This window comes from Podarcis liolepis, assembly GCF_965112155.1.
Source record: "Podarcis liolepis genome assembly, chromosome: 17".
NCBI lineage: Eukaryota > Metazoa > Chordata > Lepidosauria > Squamata > Lacertidae > Podarcis > Podarcis liolepis.
In genome coordinates this window covers 42,632,076-42,653,387 of record NC_139571.1, presented here as the reverse complement: position 1 = coordinate 42,653,387, position 21,312 = coordinate 42,632,076, and the positions used below count along the sequence as shown (strand labels likewise).

Here is a 21,312-nt window from a genome sequence, read left to right as displayed (position 1 = left end):
AGGGAATAAGCTTGCTTTCTCTTGCTCTGGAGGGTAGCACTCGAAGCAATGGCCTCAAGTTACAAGAAAGGAGATTCCAACTAAACATCAGGAAGAACTTTCTGACAGTAGGAGCTGTTCTGACAGCGAAACAGTCTCCCTCAGGAAGCTGTGGATTCGCCTTCCTTGGGTGTTTTTAAGCAGAGGTTGGATGGCCATCTGTCATGGATGGGGTTGGACTAGATGACCCCTGGGACCCTTCCAACTCTACAGTTCTATGATTCATTATTATTATTAATAATGGGGAATGATATTATTCACCAGAGTGGCTAGGGAAACCCAGCCAGATGGGCGGGGTACAAATAAAATAATAAAATAAATAATTAAATAATTTATATACCGCCCTATACCCGGAGGTCTCAGGGTGGTTTTCACAGTTCTCCTTGTTGACACTTCTTACAAGCCTCCATGGCAAGAACAGTCCATTTAGTCCTACTCTCTGCTTCCTGTTCTTTAGCCAATTGTCGATTTCATAAAAAGGCCTCGCCACATTTCCCATGACTGCAAGGTTTATTTGGGAGTTAAGGAGCAACTCTGTCAAAAGCATTTTTGAAAGTCCAAATACTGTGCTTCTAACACAGTGCATAAAACTGTTGTGATTCCTGTTAGCATTGCCAGAGGTTGCACGGCCCCTTCTGGTGCTCCAGAGTTGGGGCTCTTGCTGACCTGCGACTCCCATCATCTCTGGCCATTGGCAATGCCAGCTGGGCATAATGGGAGTTGTGGTTCCGGAACATCTGGAGGGCCAAAGGTATCCTCTATGACAAATTGTAAGGGTCTAGGAAAGGGCTTTGAATGTTTGCAAGGAAGCTCCTAGATTGCCAGGGAATATGCTTCCCTTCTGATGCACAGAGAGACTTGCAGGCTTCCAGTAATTTAGAGGGACCAGTAGACCCACACACTCACTTGACTGGCAGCAGACAGCAACACTGTGTGTGTGTTTTCAGGGACAAAGAATCTTTGTGACTTATTTTCAAAATAACACATTCTTGAGAAAGGATTCTGAGTAATCTGCTCTGGGAATTCTGCTGGATCATATTCTCTGTCACTGAAGGTTTTTTTAAAAAATGAAATACACGCTGCAATTTGCATATCTCAATAAATTATCTTTTGGAGGGTATCAGTTTAGCGTCTTAGCCTCTCATCATTTTCTCCCAGCCGCCTTTGCCATTCTGTGAGCAACCAACATTGTGTTTCCTCAGGGAGAAGCTGAGAAGGAGAAATCCCGAGGGACGAAACTGAAGCAAAACCAAAATGATGTTTAATTTAACAGTTTGAAGGGAGGAGGGTGTGAAACTCGTGAATGGACAGCGTTGTGCCATAGCTGGTTGCAAACCTTATTAATGTGTTTCCACCACAGTGCGAAGGGAGAAGCATTGCAAGAAAGGGAGGCACTTGGAAAAACAATTTCCCAAAAACAATGTCTGGCACCCAAAATAATTAAGAACTGTATCTCTGGGGGGAGGGGGTTGTTCTTACTGTTTTTTCAGGTTGGGTTTTTTTTTACTCTTTCCCTTTCCCTTTAGAAACTTTAATAAGAAGAAGAGGTGGCTGCGGTTTGCTTTGCAGTGCCCAATTTCTCTTAAAAGCGGAGCTGTTCAATTACCTGTCTGTTTGCTGGCTCGGAAGTCCAGCGAAAGGAAAAGCCAGCTTCCATTTAATGCCTTTAAATGTTCTTCTGCCCACGAGTATGCAGCAATAAAGCTTTATTGAATTCTGATTCCCTGTTACCCTGAACATCATTCACTTTTATTGATATGCAAGCCCATCCACACTCCTGTCAGCAACAGAAATAATTTCATGTAACAAAATTGCCTTTTCTTTTGGCACTATGGCAGCAAGCAAAAGTAAAACCAGCAATGTTGATATGCAAAAGACTTATGCAGACCAGTTCACTCCTTCCCACACACTGGGGGGAACCCGGCTGTGATACCCGTGAAGGCGAAGAGGATGTAAATAAATTCACCAGCAAGTCTGGGAGGAAATGAACTGCCAAAGAAGCAAGATGCCAATACCAGTGTCAGGATCTGGAGTCAGGGGCAGGTAAGCAATAAAACACCTGGTGTCAGTGAAGTTAATTCTTCTGGTGTACTGTACTTACAATTGCTCAAATCCCCGCAGTAACAGAATATGCTACAGCATTCTGTAAGCCTGAAAGCGATATGAGCCCCACAACCCCATAGTCTCCTTTGACTGGACTTTACCACCCAGGGGTCCTTTACCTTAAAGCTGTGGGTTAAACCACAGAGCCTAGGACTTGCCGACCAGAAGATCGGCAGTTCGAATCCCCGTGATGGACTGAGCTCCCGTTGCTCGGCCCCTGCTCCTGCCAACCTAGCAGTTCGAAAGCACATCAAAGTGCAAGTAGATAAATAGGTACCGCTCCGGCAGGAAGGTAAATGGCGTTTCTGTGTGCTGCTCTGGTTCGCCAGAAGCGGCTTAGTCCTGCTGGCCACATGACCCGGAAGCTGTACGCCGGCTCCCTCGGCCAATAAAGCGAGATGAGCGGCGCAACCCCAGAGTCGGCCACGACTGGACCTAATGGTCAGGGGTCCCTTTACATTTATCTACAGCATTCTAGCATTAGAAGAGGTGGCGAATCTCTTCTTTGGTCCTATGAACACTGAATTCAGCATGAGGTCAACTGTGCAAATGCTGGCAATATTCACTGGGAATGCTATCTTCTCCCTCTAGAACAGGAGTGTTCAACTTTTTCAGACCTGCGACATTTCCTCCTGCATAAACAAAGGTTCACTTTTCTCTCCACTTTTTGCCTTCTCTCACCCTGTTTTATTCTACCCTTCTCCTTCATTTACGTTGTTCTCAGAGACTCACCTCCGAAAAACAACCATGCCTTTTAAAAGGAAGGCAGTAAAAATGACTGGGATCTGTCTTCAGTAGGTGAATCACCCCGTTGTGGATACAAACCCAACATCTGAAGACATCTGAGGAACATTTTGGGGCTTTCTGAAGTAGTTCCCAACACACCAGAAACAGCAGGGACCTCCACAACAGCAGAGCCCTCCCCGCCGGAACAGGGTCCAACCCCCCCACCCCTTTAGTAGCACAGACTGGGGTTTAGGTTTTCTAAGCAAGCTGGGTAAGGGGGGTGGGGAAAAAGAACAACTTTTAATTCCTATAGCATGCTCTTTCCATGATAAGAATGTTTCCGCACAGAACCTCATCCTGCCTCTCATACAAATGGGAAGGAGTTCTTGGGGCATGCAAGTAAACTGGAGCCTACTTGTTTCAAAACTGTACCTCCAGGAGTGGCCTGGAGTCTTAATAGGAGCAAGAAGTAAGACAGTTGTACCTCGGCTCCCGAACGCTTTGGGAGTCAAATGTTCCAGCTCCGGAACCATCGAAAACCGGAAGTGAGTGTACTGGTTTTCGAACATTCTTTTGGAAGGGCTTCTGTGGCTTCCAATTGGCTGTAGGAGCTTCCTGCAGCCAATCAGAAGCCGCGCTTTGGAAGTTGAACGTTTCGGAAGTCAAACGGACTTTTGCAATGGATTCTGTTCGACTTCCGAGGTACAACTGTCTTGCCAACACACTAAATTCACAATGTCTGTCATGACGACATAATTTGATGCATGTGTGAAAGGCATAAAAACAAAACCCTTTCAGAAAGGAAAAGACTTGTATTTCAAGAGTTGGTGGAGGGGGCTGGCTACAAAGTAGGGATAGGGGAAGTCCCTGCTTTCGATCTGGTCTCTACCAGATTCTGGCACACGCTTTTTGCTTTCAGCTTCCGCCCTGCACGCCTCTCAGCTCATGTGCAATACGGGGATAACGATGCCAATTCATGTTTCAGGATTAATCCCATAATGTACGTGAAGCACTTGAAGCGCCTAAACACACTACTGTTATTATCGTTATCATTATTATTGTTTCCTTTCCGACGAATGTTTCCTGTCACATCATGCCCGTGACCTTTTTCGTCTGGAGGCGATTGTCTGTGTGGATCACTGCCTGATGGGATTATCTGGGATTTATACAGATGCTTATGAAAGGTTGGATAACCTTGCAGCCCTACCAGTGCTAATTAAAGCTGATTAAGTGTCAACACTATTCTAATCACGATATGGAAGACAGAAGGGACAGGGACTCTGCCTAGAGAGTTTATTGTCGAAGTCTTGCAGGAACAAGCCGAAGTGCTGAAGCCATCCTGGGATGATGAACGAGCGCAGCGACGATTCATGAGGACACCTTACAAACTTGTGGCAAGATTGATGTTCACCTCCTCCTGGCTCATTCCCTCTACGCAACGGTACGAGTGAAGCAATGAGTTTTGATTTCACATCGCTCCATGAAATGCCAGAGTCTTGCTAGCCTAATGCTCGGGGATGGGGGATAATTTCAGAGCAGAGAAATCCAGGCCTTGAAGAGAAAAGATGAGGGTGCAATGAGAAAATTGCAAGCCCAGTACAAGTAAGTATGGGAAGGATGCTCTGAGAGCTTATTTATTTTTTAAAAATGCTTTCTATGTACAGTAAGTCCCCGCTTTCAAACTCTAGCATCTAGTAGTTGGAGGGTCTTCAATAGCAAGGCTGAAAAAAAAATTCCGCTTCAGATTGCCGGTGGGCCCTGGCATGATAAATGCTCCTCCACAGCATCACAAAGAGAAACAGAAACAACACAACCAACTGCCATGTCTAGGAGACGATCCAGGGTAGCGTTATAGATCAAGTGTCAGACTGGAGATCCAGGTTGACATCTGATTGGAGGGCGTTCCACTGTTGGGAAAAAGCACCAAGGCAAAAGCCAGCTCCAGATGGCTGGAATGCAAAACAGGATGTTGTGGTTGGAGAAAAGGTGGAGCCTATTCTCTGTACTGAGCACCGGATGTTAGCTCAGTGTGTCATGTGACCTGTGCTGGAAGTACAGGGGAGGAGTTGTGACTCTTCTAATGGAGTCTGAAGGGTGCAGTCACATTTCTATGTACTGTTGAGTGACAGGAATAAAACATGTAGAAAGGACTCCTGTGTCTCATTTCTCCTCCCTGGGAGAATGCAGGGAGGGAGAGAGAAGCAGAGGGTGTGTTCTATCTCACATCTAATGAGAAGAATCGCTGGGTTTGTTTACCTAGCCTGCCGGAGGTCGCAGACGGACGGTAAACACAGTATCTCGCTCAATTGCCTCGGGGGAGGCCAGGTACCTCTGCCTGTGAGCTGAAGATACTAACATCCACAGGGCGGCTGCCTCGTGAAATGGCAGCAGAGCAACTGACCCCAATTTTCCGCTGTTGGGACAGACACCACTTTTACAGAGAATACGTTTTGAGCAACTGGCAGATATTTTCACCTGACATAAAAACATCCCTTAACGTACCACCAGAGGGATTTGCGTTAAAAAGGTAAAGAGACCCTGACCATTAGGTCCAGTCGTGGCCAACTCTGGGGTTGTGGCGCTCATCTCGCTTTATTGGCCGAGGGAGCCGGCGTACAGCTTCCGTTATAGGTTGCTGTCAGGTTCAACCCACATAAGAACAATTTCCTCAGAATAAACATGGAGCTGAAACCTGACAGCAACCTATAACGTCTCTCCACAAGGAGCTGGTTTCACAGGGTGCAAAACCACTCCGGATATTATCTATGCATTAAGGCGCTCCTGATTCCCCTACTCTGCTGCTTCTAAGATAGCCTCCGTTCATTCTCCTATGGATAAACTGAAGGGGAGGAGTGGTATTTGCTATTGATGTGGCCTATTCTGTTTCCTTCCTAATGCTCATTAGCTTTCTGCCCCCACTGCCAGAAAAGTCACTGCTTTAAATTCAGCACAGAGAACAATTCAGGTCTCTGTCTTCCTTGCCCCAGCTTAGAGGGCACTGTCCTAGGTCTACTGTTCTCTTACTCTCACCAAGGACAGTTTTTGTGGCAACAAGTCATCTGTACTTTCCAGTCATGCAAAGAGATTCTTAAAATACTTGGCCAGAGCCTTTAACTTTACAAGGAGACTGGGTCGACTCCTTCAGCAGTCTCTTTCCCCACCAAATCCCATTTTACATATATAAAATCACAGAGGGAACCCTAAAGATAACCCCCTCACTAATCCTGTAACAATATATTTTGAAAACTCCTTGGTGATGGTGCCTGTTTCTGCTCTCTCAACCGTAGTGGAAGTTTGCAGGCTGTAGGACTGAGGGCGGAGAGGATTTGGGTCGGGGAAGTATATTCTGATTTCCATTTCCTTAATTAATTGATAAAATACCAAGTTGAACAAAAAAAGGTGCCCACTTTCACTTTTTATTTGGTTTTTAAAATAGCTTCTGGAATGACGGAAGGGGGTTGAAACTAATCTAACATTTTGTGGTAATGACTCTGGGCTTATCCCATATGCTGAAAATCCTAGGCTAAGCACATGCTCAGAGGCAACCTTCTCATGGATATGATCTTTTTGATTACTTAACAGTTGTTTTGGCTTAAGAATTCTATGCAGTGCATTCACTGACCGACCCTGTTATGTATTGAAGTTCTCACCCTGTCCACCAGGAGTATTGTGTATGTAGTTTTCACTCAGGTCCACGTCAGTTATTTTAGGCGGTGAACCCTGGGTTGTTGCTGCTACAATGTTGACAGCCGGCTGCCTATAAAAGCAGGCCGGCTGAGCTGTTTGCTGTTCAGTTCTGTGACAGCTTACAAATAAAGAGCTGCTTTGGAGAAATCACTGTGTCGTCTGCTATGTCTACCCACTATTCAACAGACCCAAAAACTGTTATTGCTGTGCCTTAGCTGTAAAATGTAAATACCATCCTTTGAAGGGTAAAAATACAATTACAATGCATCATCATATGCATTTGACTGGCCTCATTTCTTGCTTATAGCACAGCTGATTGTGGATTGTACTTGTCCACTGCTACCCATCTGCCCATGTCTTTGGACTGCCAGACTCCATCCCTAGCCCCTACCTACTCAAGTACAAGTGTCCCTATATTCACGTCTGAAATGTTGGAGAGCCCCGGTCTGGTGGAACGCTCTCCCTCCGGAGACCAGGGCCCTGTGGGATTTGACATCTTTCTGCAAAACGGAGCTGTTCCGCCAGGCCTTTGGGCAGGATGCAGTTCGACTTACTTTCCTTTGTATAAACCAAGCCCGAAGGAGGCCCCCCATTCGCTCACAGGTCCTTGTGGAAACAGTTGGTCCTAGCAATTATTAACCACTCTCAATTCCAACCTGATAATTGCCACCTGCCCAGATTTTAACTTGTCTGAATTAATTTTAAGATGCATTTTAATTAATTGATGCCTGTTTTTATGCATATTGTGTTGTTTTTATGATGCTAGCCGCTCTGAGCCCAGCCTCGGCCAGAGAGGGCAGGATACAAATATAATAAATAATAATAATAATAATAATAATAATAATAATAATAATAATAATAATGCCAGTTCTCACACACTTCTTTACGGAAATCCTAGATGTGATGGGGCACATGCGCCTCCTTTCATACATTAAATATCCTACACACAGAAGGGCACCCTGGAAACACTTAAAACTGAAAAGCAGCACAAAAATGACAAATGCACAAATGCATGTAGGGCAAGTAGACATACACACAGTTGGAGCTGCTCCGTGTTCAGATATCTCTCTTTTATGCGGTAGGCTCAAAATTCAGTGGTTTAGGCCAGCGTTTCCCAACCGCTGTTCCGCGGCACAGTAGTGTGCCGTGGAACTTTGCCTTGTGTTCCGCGTGGAGGCGGCCAAGTCGGGCGGTGAGAGGCGGGGCGGCGGCAGCGAGCACATGCGGGGCTGCGAGCGAGCGAGCTCCCACCATCGCCGCTCGCTACCGGGCCTGCGCATCCGCTCGCTAGTGAGCGGGGAATCCCATCCGCCCCCACGTGAGGGGGAATCCCATCCCAGCCCCCGCGAGAGCAGGGGAATCCCATCCGGCCACGCCTCCTGGCCAGCCAATCGGCTGGCTGGAGGGGGCGTGGCTTACCCTTTTTAGGGCCGGAGCAGAGGGGGCTCGCCCTCTCTTCTCCGGCTAGCCCCATCGCCGCTCGCTATTGCCGCTACGAGGTGCCGCTACTGGGCCTGCGCCTGCTCGGCAAGCACACGTGGGGCGGCGAGCGAGCGAGCTCCCACGTCCGACGGCACCAGACAGGGGCCCTTGGCCGTGCCGGTGCCCACCGTGCCCGCCTCCGCCCAGGAGGGCGGCAAGCAGCCACCGCCACCCCCGCCGCTGCCCGGCAACCGCGCCGCCACCCCCGGCTCCCCGCGGCGGGTGATCGTGCAGGCTTCGACGGGCGAGCTGCTCCGCTGCCTGGGGGACTTCGTGTGCCGCCGCTGCTACCACATCCCATCGCCGCTCAGCCTGCGCGTGCGCGATCGCTGCGCGCTGACGTCATGGGGCGGGGCTTTAATGGTGGTGTGCCGCGAGATTTTTTTTTTGTAAACAGGTGTGCCGTTGCCCAAAAAAGTTTGGGAAACACTGGTTTAGGCCACCTGCCCTGCACTCAGGTTGTGATTTGAGGCGCCTGTGGTTGTTTTTACCATCAAACACCATCTATGTTTCGGGAAATAAACAAATGTGGTTCAGCCTCTGGCATCCCTGATCAAAAAGGATCTCGGGTCCAAAAGTCACCTGAGACGACCCAAATGAGTCACTTCCAGGCAGATAAGAGAACACATGGTCTTTCACTAATGAACTCATGTATGTGTCTCTCTCTGCACAAGTGAACCATCTAAAAGGCCATCTCCAAGTCATCCTTGCAGTGCTAACTGTAGAGAGAAGACCCTGGTAAAGTAAATTATTACTTGCTACAACACTCTTTCTCTTTTTTTTAAGTGTTATTGTTTTTTTCAGCAGGAGTGTAAAAAGCTTTGCCTACTTTTTTGAAAATCAAACAGTGTGATACTTCTTTTTTAACAACTTGACATTGTTCTAGTCCAGCGATATTCTAATACGCAGATACAGCAATGCCCCCACAGCTGAATTTTAGCGCTGAAAAGAGCTTGAAGAAATGCCATTGGTGTAGAAAGGTACATTTCAGTAAGAAAACGGACATGGCTTGTTTTCGTATCAATACACTTTCTATTTCTGTTCCAAAAATGCAAGGAGGTGCTCTACTTAAGCATAATTATGAAACGTCAATAATGCAAACCACCACATTCAGGTAACATGCACCTACAATGTTCATACTGCTTAGCATTTATATAACGTTTTGTGTGGGGGAGGAGGCATTCAAAATAATTTAATAAGAATTTGAGAAAAGCCATGGTGAATCAGACCAAATACTCATCTAGGACAGCGTCTCATTCCCCACAGTGGGAATGATATATGTTTTATGGGAAGCACACAAACGAAAAGCACAAATTAAGAAAAACTTCTGTCATCGTTTACTTCCTCCCAAAAACTGCTTTGAACCCTGGCGGTTAAATATAGCCTCTTTAGCAATAGCTTTGGGCAAATGAATCCAACACAGACATGTTTAATGGCGTCTTAAGCGTATCTAAGCCACTGCCATTACCACATCTTGCGACATGAGATCTTATCACTGAAAACCACCATAGTATTATTTTGGAAATGGGTGTGTGTGTGTGTGTAAGCCAGAGTGGGAGCGGCTTTCCTTGGGCCAGCTATTGGCAAAAGCAGGATTCAGACCAGGAACTTCCTTACCCAGTGGAAATAGGTAAAATAGCACACCGATTCTCATACAGGACGACAAAGTGATTTTACAATCCCTTGGAGGAAACAACTGTACAGTCAAAAATTCTCATTCATGCACAGAAAGAAAAATAATGATAAGAATGTGGTATACATACTGTAAGGGACACATTCATATTGCACTTCTAGATATTTGTATGTTCCTGGACAAGGGTCAGGAAACACATCTGGACCTGCCACCACAGCACACTGCGTCCGGTTGCTGCACCTGAAAGAGAAAGAAGCAAAGTAAGAGCAGAAACACAATGGAAGGAAATATTTATATGGTGGATCCAAATTTAAATAAACATCCAATGTGCTGCAATTATTATTATGATTATGATTATTGGTGGAGTGGAGAACCTCAAGTCCAGGAGATGAATGCAGTCCTTCAGGGCTTCCTAGGCCATTTCCTCTTTCCTATGCTTCTGGCTCTGCTCTGTTAACACCTGGCTGGAGGACACAAGACTTTGACAATACCTCTGGCTTGGATGGATGGATGTATGGATGTGTATATGTGCAGAAACACGGTTTTGCATGGCTGGAAGACTCACACCTGTTTTGCCCCACTCACTTTTGACCTCTCATATGACCAGCCACTGGTATGGTGCAGGATGTGACCCTTGGGTTTCCGAGCACAGTTCAAAGTGTTGGTGCTGACCTTTAAAGCCCTAAATGGCCTCGGTCCAGTATATCTGAAGGACCGTCTCCACCCCCATCATTCTGCCCGGACACTGAGGTCCAGCACCGAGGGCCTTCTGGTGGTTCCCTCACTACGAGAAGCCAAGTTACAGGGAACCGGGCAGAGGGCCTTCTCGGTAGTGGCGCCCGCCCTGTGGAACACCCTCCCACCAGATGTCAAAGAGAACAACAACTACCAGACTTTTAGAAGACATCTGAAGGCAGCCCTGTTTAGGGAAGCTTTTAATGTTTGATGTATGACAGTATTTTAATATTTTTTTGGAAGCTGCCCAGAGTGGCTGGGGAAGCCTAGCCAGATGGGCAGGGTATAAATAAATTATTATTATTATTATTATTATTATTATTATTATTATTATTATTATTATTATTAAACTATTGCCACTAAGACGCATGCTTCTGCCTTGAAGACATCCAGTGGCCTTGGGCAAGTCATCATCTCTCACATTCATTACAGGAGTATTTCCCAAACACTAGACAACATTAGACCAGTGGACCAATGACCTGCCTCAATAGAGGGCGGCTTCAAGTGGAACTTTGGGAAGGAAAAGGTTAATGTATCCAGTAGTACCTAAGGACACTGATTTACTAGTTTCCCAGAAACACAGTTTGCTAGTAAATTATAGGTAAATGATTAGAAAATAATTGCACACTCCTCTGGAAGGTGAGAGTCATTTCTGCAAAAGGTCATGCCTCCCAATGCTTAGTTTAGCTCCTTCCCTCATTTTTTCAAATATATATTTTAGGATGATGTAAATCTAAATGTTTTTGAAGAAGACTGCAATCCAGAGAGACTGAGACCGAGGCTGTTTCTGCACTTTGGGATTTGAGCATGTGTGGGTTGCTGTTTTCTTGTGCGCATTTCTGCACCTCCATCCACACATGAGCACTTGTGATTTTATGCCTCCCAAATCAATCTTTCCATCCACACACACTAGTTGGTGGAATATATTCACAGTGTGTGTTGTCCCCAGTTAGTACTTCCCCTTAGTAACACTTTAAGCTCTGGAAACCTGAGGTTCATTGTGAGCATGTGTGCAGCTATTTTTTTAAAATGTTTGTATTTTACTTTTTAATACAAGTTTTGCAACGCACTGGGTTTACACAAAGTGAGCCATAAAATAATTTTTAAAGATGTGTGTGACATTCCAAGCCAGGAAAGCTGATGTCCCTTTTGAGCAGGGGTCAGCAAACTTTTTCAGCAGGGGGGCGGTCCACTGTCCCTCAGACCTTATGGGGGGCTGGACTATATTTTTTTGGGGGGGAAATGAACCAATGCCCCACAAATAACCCAGTGATGCATTTTAAATAAAAGCACACATTCTACTCATGTAAAAACACCAGGCAACCCCCACAAATAACCCAGAGATGCATTTTAAATGAAAAGACACATTCTACTCATGTAAAAGCACACTGATTCCTGGACCGTCCGCTGGCTGGATTTAGAAGGCGATTGGGCCGGATCCGGCCCCCAGGCCTTAGTTTGCCTACCCATGCTTTTGAGTGTATCAGCAGCTCTTTGTTATCTGCTTGTGTGTGTTTATTTTTTAATTGAAACACAAGTTTTCTGATATACCAGATTTACACAAAAGAGCAGGCAACAGACATATATGCCGCTCCAACCAGGCAAGGATTCTTAATTGCTCCTGTGAAACACTGTTGTTGCACCTTTTATGTTAATAAAACCCAGCCACACAATGCGCTACCACACATCCACAGTCAGGGAGCACCCATTTCACATTGGATTTTCTTCCCATATCAGATTATCCCAATGGATCAGGAAAATCTGAATTTAGCAGTGGTGAGGGAAGTGTGGTGACACTTGGATGAGGGGGACGTTGTGTGGATGCGCGCGCGCGCGCGCGCACACACACACACACACACACACACAAATAGTGACACTAGCAGCTTGAAATCCTCATTAACCCTCAGTGAAGCTGAGCCCTGAGAAAGGTAGAAAGTCAAGTTTGATCTCTGAAGCTATCTTGGGGTGCTGGTATTGGCCCTGGAGATTATACGGGGTCAATGGCTTTTGGCTGGAATGTTTAAGCTTCATTCTCACCTGTGTTAAACCTGCAAATGCGCATAAATGTTAAGAAACACCATAACCACCCACTGCCTCCTTCCAAGCACATGGAAGTGCCATGCCCCTTGCCGCTCAAAATGCAGTAAAAGTAGCAATATGTTCATTTAAGTCATGCATGGAACTTATACCAGGAACATCTGCATAATGCCAAGAGCATGCCAAAAAACTGGAATGGCATTTTGCATAATATATGCACATTTAAGACTAGAGAATCTGGCTCAAAAAAATCAAAATCCAACAAGACAAGTAGAGCTGTGAAGACTTTTCTCAAGTGGAATGTAAAAATATCAATCTGCTGTCAAAACTGTAGCTGGCTGATTGTTTTAATGAGAGGAGGATTTATAGGCTGGTGAACAGAAATATTCTTCAGCTTCGTCACTGAAAAGCAATCCTCCCCCAAAGCTGTAGGAAGCCAGAGATATAATTAAAACCTGTCAATAAACCAACTGCATTCAGCATGTGGCAGGACTTTCCTGTACAAGCATTGCAGAATCCAGATAATTGCTTCACAGCGCAGGCCAGAAAGCCATTAATTTCATATTCAGAAAGATCCATAAATACAATAAATAATAGAGCTTTCCTAATGAAGAAAATAGCGGATTATTTGGATTTCCATCTTTGATTACATCTTTAACCCTCGGGTCCATGAAAAGAAAAACATAACAGTTCTGTTTAAGGAATTCCTTCTTCTGAAGCATTAACATTGAAGCATATCTACTATTAGACAGCACATCAGTGAAAGCAAACATGGTGAATAAACTGAAGTTCTTATATTGTAGTTTGTGACGTTCTCTGTTTAGGTCAGGGATCACCAGCCGTTTTGGACCAGTGGGCACATCATGAATTTTGAGAGAGCGCTGGGGGTATCAGTCACAAAATGGCTTCCATGGTGGAGGGGCATGGCAAAACACAAAATGGCTGTCTTGGAGAGCATGACATAACACAACATTAGCAGACCCTCCAAGTGTCCCTGTTTTCCAGGGACAGTCCTGGATTTACAGAAGCCGTCCTGGTTTCTGATTTGATCCTGGAATGTCCCGCTTTTGTCCCTATTTTCATTGGAGAAATTTGGCAGATATGGTAGGACATCCTTATTTTCACCAGAGGGTATGGAGTTATGTGACTCCTGAGCCAAGGAGATAATTAGCTAGACAACCTTTAGAAGGCATCTGAAGGCAACGCTGTATAGGAAAGCTTTTTATTGTTTAACTTTTTATGTTTTTATATGTTGGAAGCTGCCTAAAGTGGTAGGGTATAATAATAATAATAATAATAATAATAATAATAATAATAATAATGGAATAGGACGTCCCTGTTTTCATCAGAGAAATGTTGGAGGGTGTGCATTAGAGAGAGCACGGTCATGGTGATACTTTCCTCATAATTGTATTTCCACTGCAGAGGAGGCTTAACTGGCCGCTGCACAGCCTTTCTGCGGTGAATTCCCTATGAGTGCCTTGTTTTTAAACCCCTGCACAGCGGGACACATGCCTAACCTTTTTTGCAAAGTTTTTACACATGTTTTTGGGGTGAGGGGAGATTAATTATATCCACTGGCAAAGACTGTGTACTGTGGTACTTCGTGTTACGTACTTAATCCGTTCCCAAGGTCCGTTCGTAACAGGAAACCACTCGTAACACGAGGCGCGCTTTCGCTAATGGCGCCTCCCGCTGCAATTTCCACTTGCATCCCGGGGCAAAGGTCGCAACAAGGGACATCTACTTCTGGGTTAGCGGAGCGCGTAACCCACAGCATTCGTAAGGGGGGGCAGTACGTAACATGAGGTACCACTGCAGGAGTATTTGCAGAAAATAATGTCTAGGGACCTGATCTCAGATGAGTCTACTACCAGTTGCTGAGTGAAAAGGAAGAGCAAATTACGGAGAGTCAAAAAACTAGAAAACAAGGCAGAAGCAGAAAGTGCCCTAAAGAGGAGGGGAAAACAGCAGTGCTTTAGGACCCCATGAATGCCAATACCTTGGTATCCAAACAACTAACTTATTAAGCTGTACAGCTCTGACTCATCAGCTAAAACATAGGCAGGGAGCAGCCAGGCTGCTTCATTTCACAGAAATTTATTAGAAGGGTACCTGCACATTTTGCTTCATAACTTCCTTTCTAGGAAGTCTGGATGAAATGAAAGCTTAGAGTCTGGAGCCCCGATGAAGTCCTTGATGGGTGCATTGGTGACCCCTTGTTTAGGCCACCACGAAGGGGCTGTAAGGTAGACCAGTGGTCATAAACTGGTTACATCAATGTCATTTATGCTGTTAACTCCTCCTCCATCTACTGTCACTCTAATCCAGCTATGAAGATCCATGTGTACAGGCTTCTGCCTAGAACTTTCTGGTTTAGGGACTTAGGACACAGATCTAATGGCCAATTTATCAGGCACACAATAACATGAGCTCCATGGACAATGTACAAAATAAAAACAAATTAAAAATCACAGTCATTAATAGAATAATAGAATAGATTATAACATCACAACAAATCAGCTTAAAATGGAGATTAAGATATTGAAACACTGTAGCAATGCTGAATTAGAATGGAAAGCAAAAAATAAAACAAAATCAGAGAGCTAAATATTCAGTAGTGCGTGTATTCAAATGTCACGCTTAAATGCACTGTTTAAAGGTTACTAGACATGGATTGGTGACTGTGTACTTTCCCATTTCAGTGATGTGTCGGAGATGATATAAAACCTCTCTGTCTTTTGTGATTTGATATGATCAATGATGTCATTCATACTTTAAAAACTAGCTACCTTTAGAGAACATTTCTATTGCCAACAGAAGACAACAGCAATCACATCAGGAGTTAGGAGCAAGTCAGTGCTGCCTGTTATATGGACTTAATCCAGGTCCCTGGAGGCTGTTGCCATTAAACAGGTTCCCCTATCTCTCCCAGCAGGAAATGCTTACAGAAAAATTGCCTACTCTCTGGGTGTGCAAGGGAGCTTAGACATCACGTGCCAAAGGGTCTCCTACCAATCCATGTTCCAGCGATAGGGAAGGGCTCAGATAGATGGGCCTTGCGAGTGCATCTTGTATTTCCTTACTACTGGAAGCCAGTGGTTCTCCAAGGGTGTGGTGCACCGCACTAGTGTGTCGGGAGAGGATGGCAAGTGTGTGTGGAAGATTCAAGGACAATCAAACGAATATTTCAACATTTCAGTGTAGTATAGTATGCAGGAGAGACCATTTTAGGGGCACTGTGTGATTGGCAATTCAAGCGTCTTTTTGGACCCAGAAGAGGGAGCAATGGGGCTGGACTGGGTGGAATGGGGCAGGGCACAGTTATCTGCACCCCACTGATGTGCTTGGGGACTGGGAATGAAACCACCACACAAAATGATTGCTGTCTGTAGTATACCATCAAAATATTATACATATATAACATATGCACACACATGCCTTCCTTGAACAGCACTAGCAATTATTCTACTGTTCTCCACAACATATTTTTGTGAACAGGGATTTTCAACTCTGACAAATAAGAAAGATCAGAAAAGAGAAAGGCTTCTTTGTGTTGTTGATAATGATAATAATAATAATAATAAAATCATTTTTTAAAATTTATTATTTATATCCCACCCTCCCTAGCCGAAGCCGGGCTCAGGGCGGCTAACAATTGATGAGATGAGCATTTGTCTCAAATTAGACCTAACATAAATGAATTACTCTGGTTGCATAGCAGTCCCCTCAAGGCTGACTCTTTCCTCCCCCCCGACTGCGAGCCTTCCGAGTCTACTATTCTGTCTGCGGTTGGAAACTCAGGAGGAAGGGGAGTCAAACTAACCCACTCTTGTTCTATGACTGCATTCCCTCATCTATAGAGTCAGATTTTCCCTAGGCGTCCAACTCAGCCACGCCCCTGACACTGAGCCACCCGCACCAGAGCCCGAGCCCGAAGCCCTGTGCATTCACCAGTCACGTATAAGACGACCCCAATTTTTAGTAAAAAACATAAGGTCTTATACACGGAAAAATACGGTACGGGCTGCAGAGCCATGGGACGGCTCCCAACTGCTATGTTCCGCATGGTTATTTGGATCCTTGCATTCGCTTTTCCCATGTTAACAATCTTAAAGCATACACAGACCTAGCTCAACTGTACTTTGGCTTAATTTTAAATTTTCATTGGTACTTTTGTGCATATCCTTTCCCCTATGATTTTGTTGTTGTTAACTGGTTATTCCACATCATGGTTCAATGTGCTTACAGACCTGCTTACTATTGCACATGGTAGCAGACTATATTTCATTGTTTCTTACTCTAAGTGCTGGCTGAATGGTTGGGGGGCGGCAAAGGTCTTGCGTGGTGACCAGCCCTCGAGTTATATCTCCCCTCACTGGGCTTGAGTCAGTGGGCTTCCTGTCTGAATTTTGCATTTGTTCTCGGATTCGAAATGGGTATATTTCTACATTTGTTTCGATCTGTCTAGCAGTAGATTAAAAACAACATTATAATCTTTGTAAGTATTAATGTATGCAGCGCTAGCTTCTAAATACAGTGTTTGACTTGGAAAATGAGGAAAAGATGCTTTGCATACAAAAAAGCTCTAAGCTTCTGGGGGGAAAGGAATTTTTGCAATTTAGACAGTAAGGTTTGTACTGTGTATGATTTAAAGGTGAAAGGTTTTGAATACCATTACCAATCCTCTTTTGTTATCTGTCTCTTAATCTCCAGCTGCCTTGCAGCATCTCAGTAAACTAAATGGAGTTTGCTTTGCAATTAATGCCCAGAAATCACAGGATTTTAGCAGATAATCCAGTGATTTACACAGAGCTCAATCACTCAGCAACTGCTGTTGGTGAGATGGTTTGTTTGGCCTGGAAATAAAGGCTCCCTGCTACCTCTTCTGAAACCAGACAGCAGAATTCCTTGCAATGTTGTTTGCATTGTGCGTCAGCCTCTATACATAAATGTCCTTAATCTGACTCAAATTAAATGCAAGGAGCTCAGAGCAATCAGGAAGGAAAGTGAAACTAGTGGAAACATTATGAAAAGCATCTTTCTTACCCTTAATATTCTAATAGTTCATGTGGTGTGGATGATACAAGGATTGCTTTTGGTAATTATTTTAAAAAACTGTATTTTTACCAACTGAATATGGAACTTTATTCTCTAGGGCACTTCCCTCCAACCACTAGGTGTTGTTGTTGTTGTTGTTGTTGTTATTTTGGTAAAGCTACCTAATCTGACCTCTCTTATAAAAGTAATACCTGACTTGGCTAATATAAACATGTAAGAATGGCAAAGTTTCTCATTACTGTCACTCTCTGCTGAATTATATATACAGTGGTACCTTGGAAGTTGAACGGAATCCGTTCCAGAAGTCCGTTCGCCTTCCAAAATGTTTGGAAACTGAGGCGTGGCTTCCGATTGACTGCAGGAAGCTCCTGCAGCCAATCAAAAGCCGCGTGGACATTCGGGTTCCAAAGAACATTTGCAAACCAGAACATTCACTTCCAGGTTTGTGGCATTCAGGAGCCGATTTGTTCGACAACAAAGGCGTTTGGCTTCTAAGGTACCACTGTATTTTAAAAGGGGGCGTCAACCAATATCTGATTTTTCGATCCTGTCACCTCTAGGTGGAACCTGAAACCTGCATAGCTCCTAGGAGAGCCTATCTATTAAGTTTGTTAACTCTTTTCACACTCCAATTTAATACTGAAATCAGTGAAGACGTTGGGGCTTTAACACCAACCTATCCTTGCTTGGCTTAACCTCTAGCCTGAAGAGTTCTGCAAAACTCAAAGCTTGCTTAATGTTTTGTAACAATTTTGTTCATATGAGCAAGCACCTGTACATTCAACGTTGGCTCCGTTTACAGGTGCAGGGTATGTTTTTGCCACATGAAGGAACACTTTGAGGGTAGAAAAGACGAAAGCTGCTTGCAATACATACAGGAACTACATTCCAACAAAACCTTCAACTATGGTTTATGTCTACAGGAACAAACTCGGATGAGCTTTGGGCCCATGCATGTCTGCAAAGAAATCAGAACCTTTTGATTCCAGCTTTGCCTAACTATGGTTTAATGCTATGCAGAAACCCAGACAAACTATGGTTAGCCTTGATTACGGTTTATTGAAACAACCCAAGTTCAAATCGTGATTTATGAAGCTGGCTTTGTGCAATAAACCACAGTGGAAGTTAACCAATTCAGGGTTCAGACAAAATGCTAAACTGCCATTGAGCAAAAACTGGAAGCCAAACAACTGAATTTTCTCAGATGTTGAGATATCAAAGGAACAGCTGCTGATGGTTTCACATTAAAGCTGCTTTTGGGGTGAGGACACTTGTTCTCCAATGACCTGTACATATATCCCTTCAGCCACAATAAAGATGTACAACCCCACTGTACAGATATTGCTGTGCCACTGGAAAGTTAAGGGCTGTTGCCTATGACAATTTGAATAGTAACATTACTGTCCTCCATTTTAAGGCACAGAGACATGGGCTAATGTTTTCCTTACCTCCCACAATGGTACATCTGCATGCATGTATATATAATGCTTGCATGTTTATTTGTTGACCAGCTGTTGCTCATCACTCATTCCCTGCACAAAGAACTGTCAGAATGGCTTGCTATTCCACTGGATCCTAGACTCTTGCTCACCACAGTTCCTTATTCTAAGTACCAGCTGGCTGGTTTCAGGAACAGCAGCCTATTGCCCATCTCTGTAAGCCAAGCTTTTCTTCAGCCAGAACCTCCTGGAACTCAGTTCCGGCACCTCTCAGGTGGGCGCCATTGCCATTGTAAGAGAACAGGGAAGGTGTTCATGGGGAGTTCTGGTACCTCCTTTTTCCTGGAAAAATAGCACTGTCCATAAATCTCTTAACCCCCAAATCCATTGAACCACTTCTCAGGAATATGCTTTATTTGAACAGGACATTCCAATTTCTCTGGAATTTTGCATTCAGGAAATCTACTGAAAAAATTATACCTTTTCCCCACTCAGAAAATTTCAGCAACTGAGCATAATGGAGCAGTCCCCAGTTGAGGACACAGATGAGACTTTTTCTATCCCTGTGCATTCAGGAAATGCAGCCAGGAATCCAACAGAGACACACAGGTACTATATATTTAAGGTCATTCAAATTTTGTTCTTCTTTTTATTATGAATTTTGTATTTTGTATTGTAGTTTTATGTCAATCACCCTGAGATCTACAGATGAAGGGCGGTGTACAAATTTAATTAAATAATAATAATAATTAGGAGGGGTAGCATATGTTGCTGCGCTACAACTTCCACCTTCCCAATGACCGTGCTGGCTGGGAGCCGGAGCTGGACACATCTGGAGGGCACCACAATGGTTTCTCCTGGTCAGCAAATTGCATTTTATGTAGGATGCCTATTCTGCAAATAAAACAACAACTTTGTTTGTTTATTTGTTTATATATACATACATACCCCACCCATCTGGCTGGGTTTTCCCAGCCGCTCTGGGCAGCTCCCAACAGAATATTAAAACAGAATGAAGCATCAAACATTAAAAACTTCCCTAAACAAGTTGTTTATTTCCTTGACGTCTGATGGGAGGTGTTCCATAGGACAACCCTATTTTCATCAGAGAAATGTTGGAGAGTATGGTAGGGCATCTCTGTTTTCATTGGAGGGTATGGACTTATGTGACCCCAAGCCATGGAGATAAGTAACAGCACAACCTTTAGAAGACATCTGAAAGCAGCCCTGCATAGGTTTTTTTTAATGTTTCAATATGTTTGAATATATGTTCGAAGGTGCCCAGAGTGCTGGGATAACCCAGACAGATGGGCAGGGTATAAATTGTTGTTGAATAGGATGTCCTTATTTTCATCAGAGAAATATTGGAGGGTATGACTATTAGTTACTTGTGGCCACAATCCGTCTGTCCTTGGGGTGCTTTTTTCTTCTGGAGGTTTCCTCTGGAGCCTACTGCAGAGTTAATCAGAAAGGGGCTTTTTGCGCAGAAGGGAGGAGAGGGGGTTGCCAGAGAGGGGAGCAATGTTCACCGCTGGTGAGCAAGGGAGTGAATTTATGGGACTTTGCTAGAGAGACTTCTCAAGCCACAGCAATTCCTCCTTCCTTGGTTGCATTCATGGCCAAATGCGCCCAGCCTAGAGGTAAGTAGGTCGTCCATTATCGGCAGCACAATGCCATGTGAATTGGACTCCTTGTACTGCGATAATGAATGTGTTGCCCACAGCTGGACAACCCAAGCTTCTGTTGCTGGAGGACCAAAGAATGTAAGATTCTGCTAGCTGATCCATCTTATATTGAGCCCTATGACAGCTAAAGCACTTCCTAACGAGCACAGTCCCTGTCACAAAGGAGCGCTCTGCATTTATCTATGTCAGGAGACTGGCCTTGCATACCAATGTGAGCGAGGGCAGGCAGTGGAGGTTCCACAGGGCTAGAATCAATGAAGACTTTAGGCCTAAATTCGGAGGTTTTCAGCCAGAAGTGATAGCTTCAGTGTTAATGCATGGCTAAGCAGGCGAAGGGCTAAAGCAGCACGCCTCACTATAAGAAGCGAAAGTGAAAGCTCGGGCTTCACTTCCCCTTCGCTCTTAATTTGAAGAGACAGCTCTTCACTTTGAACATCAGGATATGAAAATAACTTCCAGAAGAAGGAAATAGGGAGTTCTTTCATTAATACACAAATGGTCCATTAAACACTGGCCACAGTTTTTTGAGAAACTGTGCCACAATTAAAATGACTATGACCTCCCCTCCCTTCTTTTAATAGAAGTGGATAGAAATTGCAGGCATCATAGCCACCCAGAGTGGATGAAGCCTGTCAAATTCTAGGCAAATATATTCAGGGGTTTTTTTGTGTGCTAGACACTTGTA

At 44.4% G+C, this 21,312-nt stretch overlaps 1 protein-coding gene across 32 annotated transcripts in view; it reads right to left on the bottom strand.

Moving 5' to 3' along the window:
• ADGRL3 (adhesion G protein-coupled receptor L3) overlaps positions 1-21,312 on the bottom strand; it is a 515,832-nt gene that overhangs the window by 234,579 nt on the left and 259,941 nt on the right. For all 32 annotated transcript variants that reach the window (XM_083481628.1, XM_083481645.1, XM_083481648.1 and 29 more), the window contains exon 5: positions 9,801-9,910. In XM_083481628.1, coding sequence (XP_083337754.1) covers positions 9,801-9,910 — 110 coding nt within the window. The remainder of the gene's footprint in view (positions 1-9,800; positions 9,911-21,312) is intronic.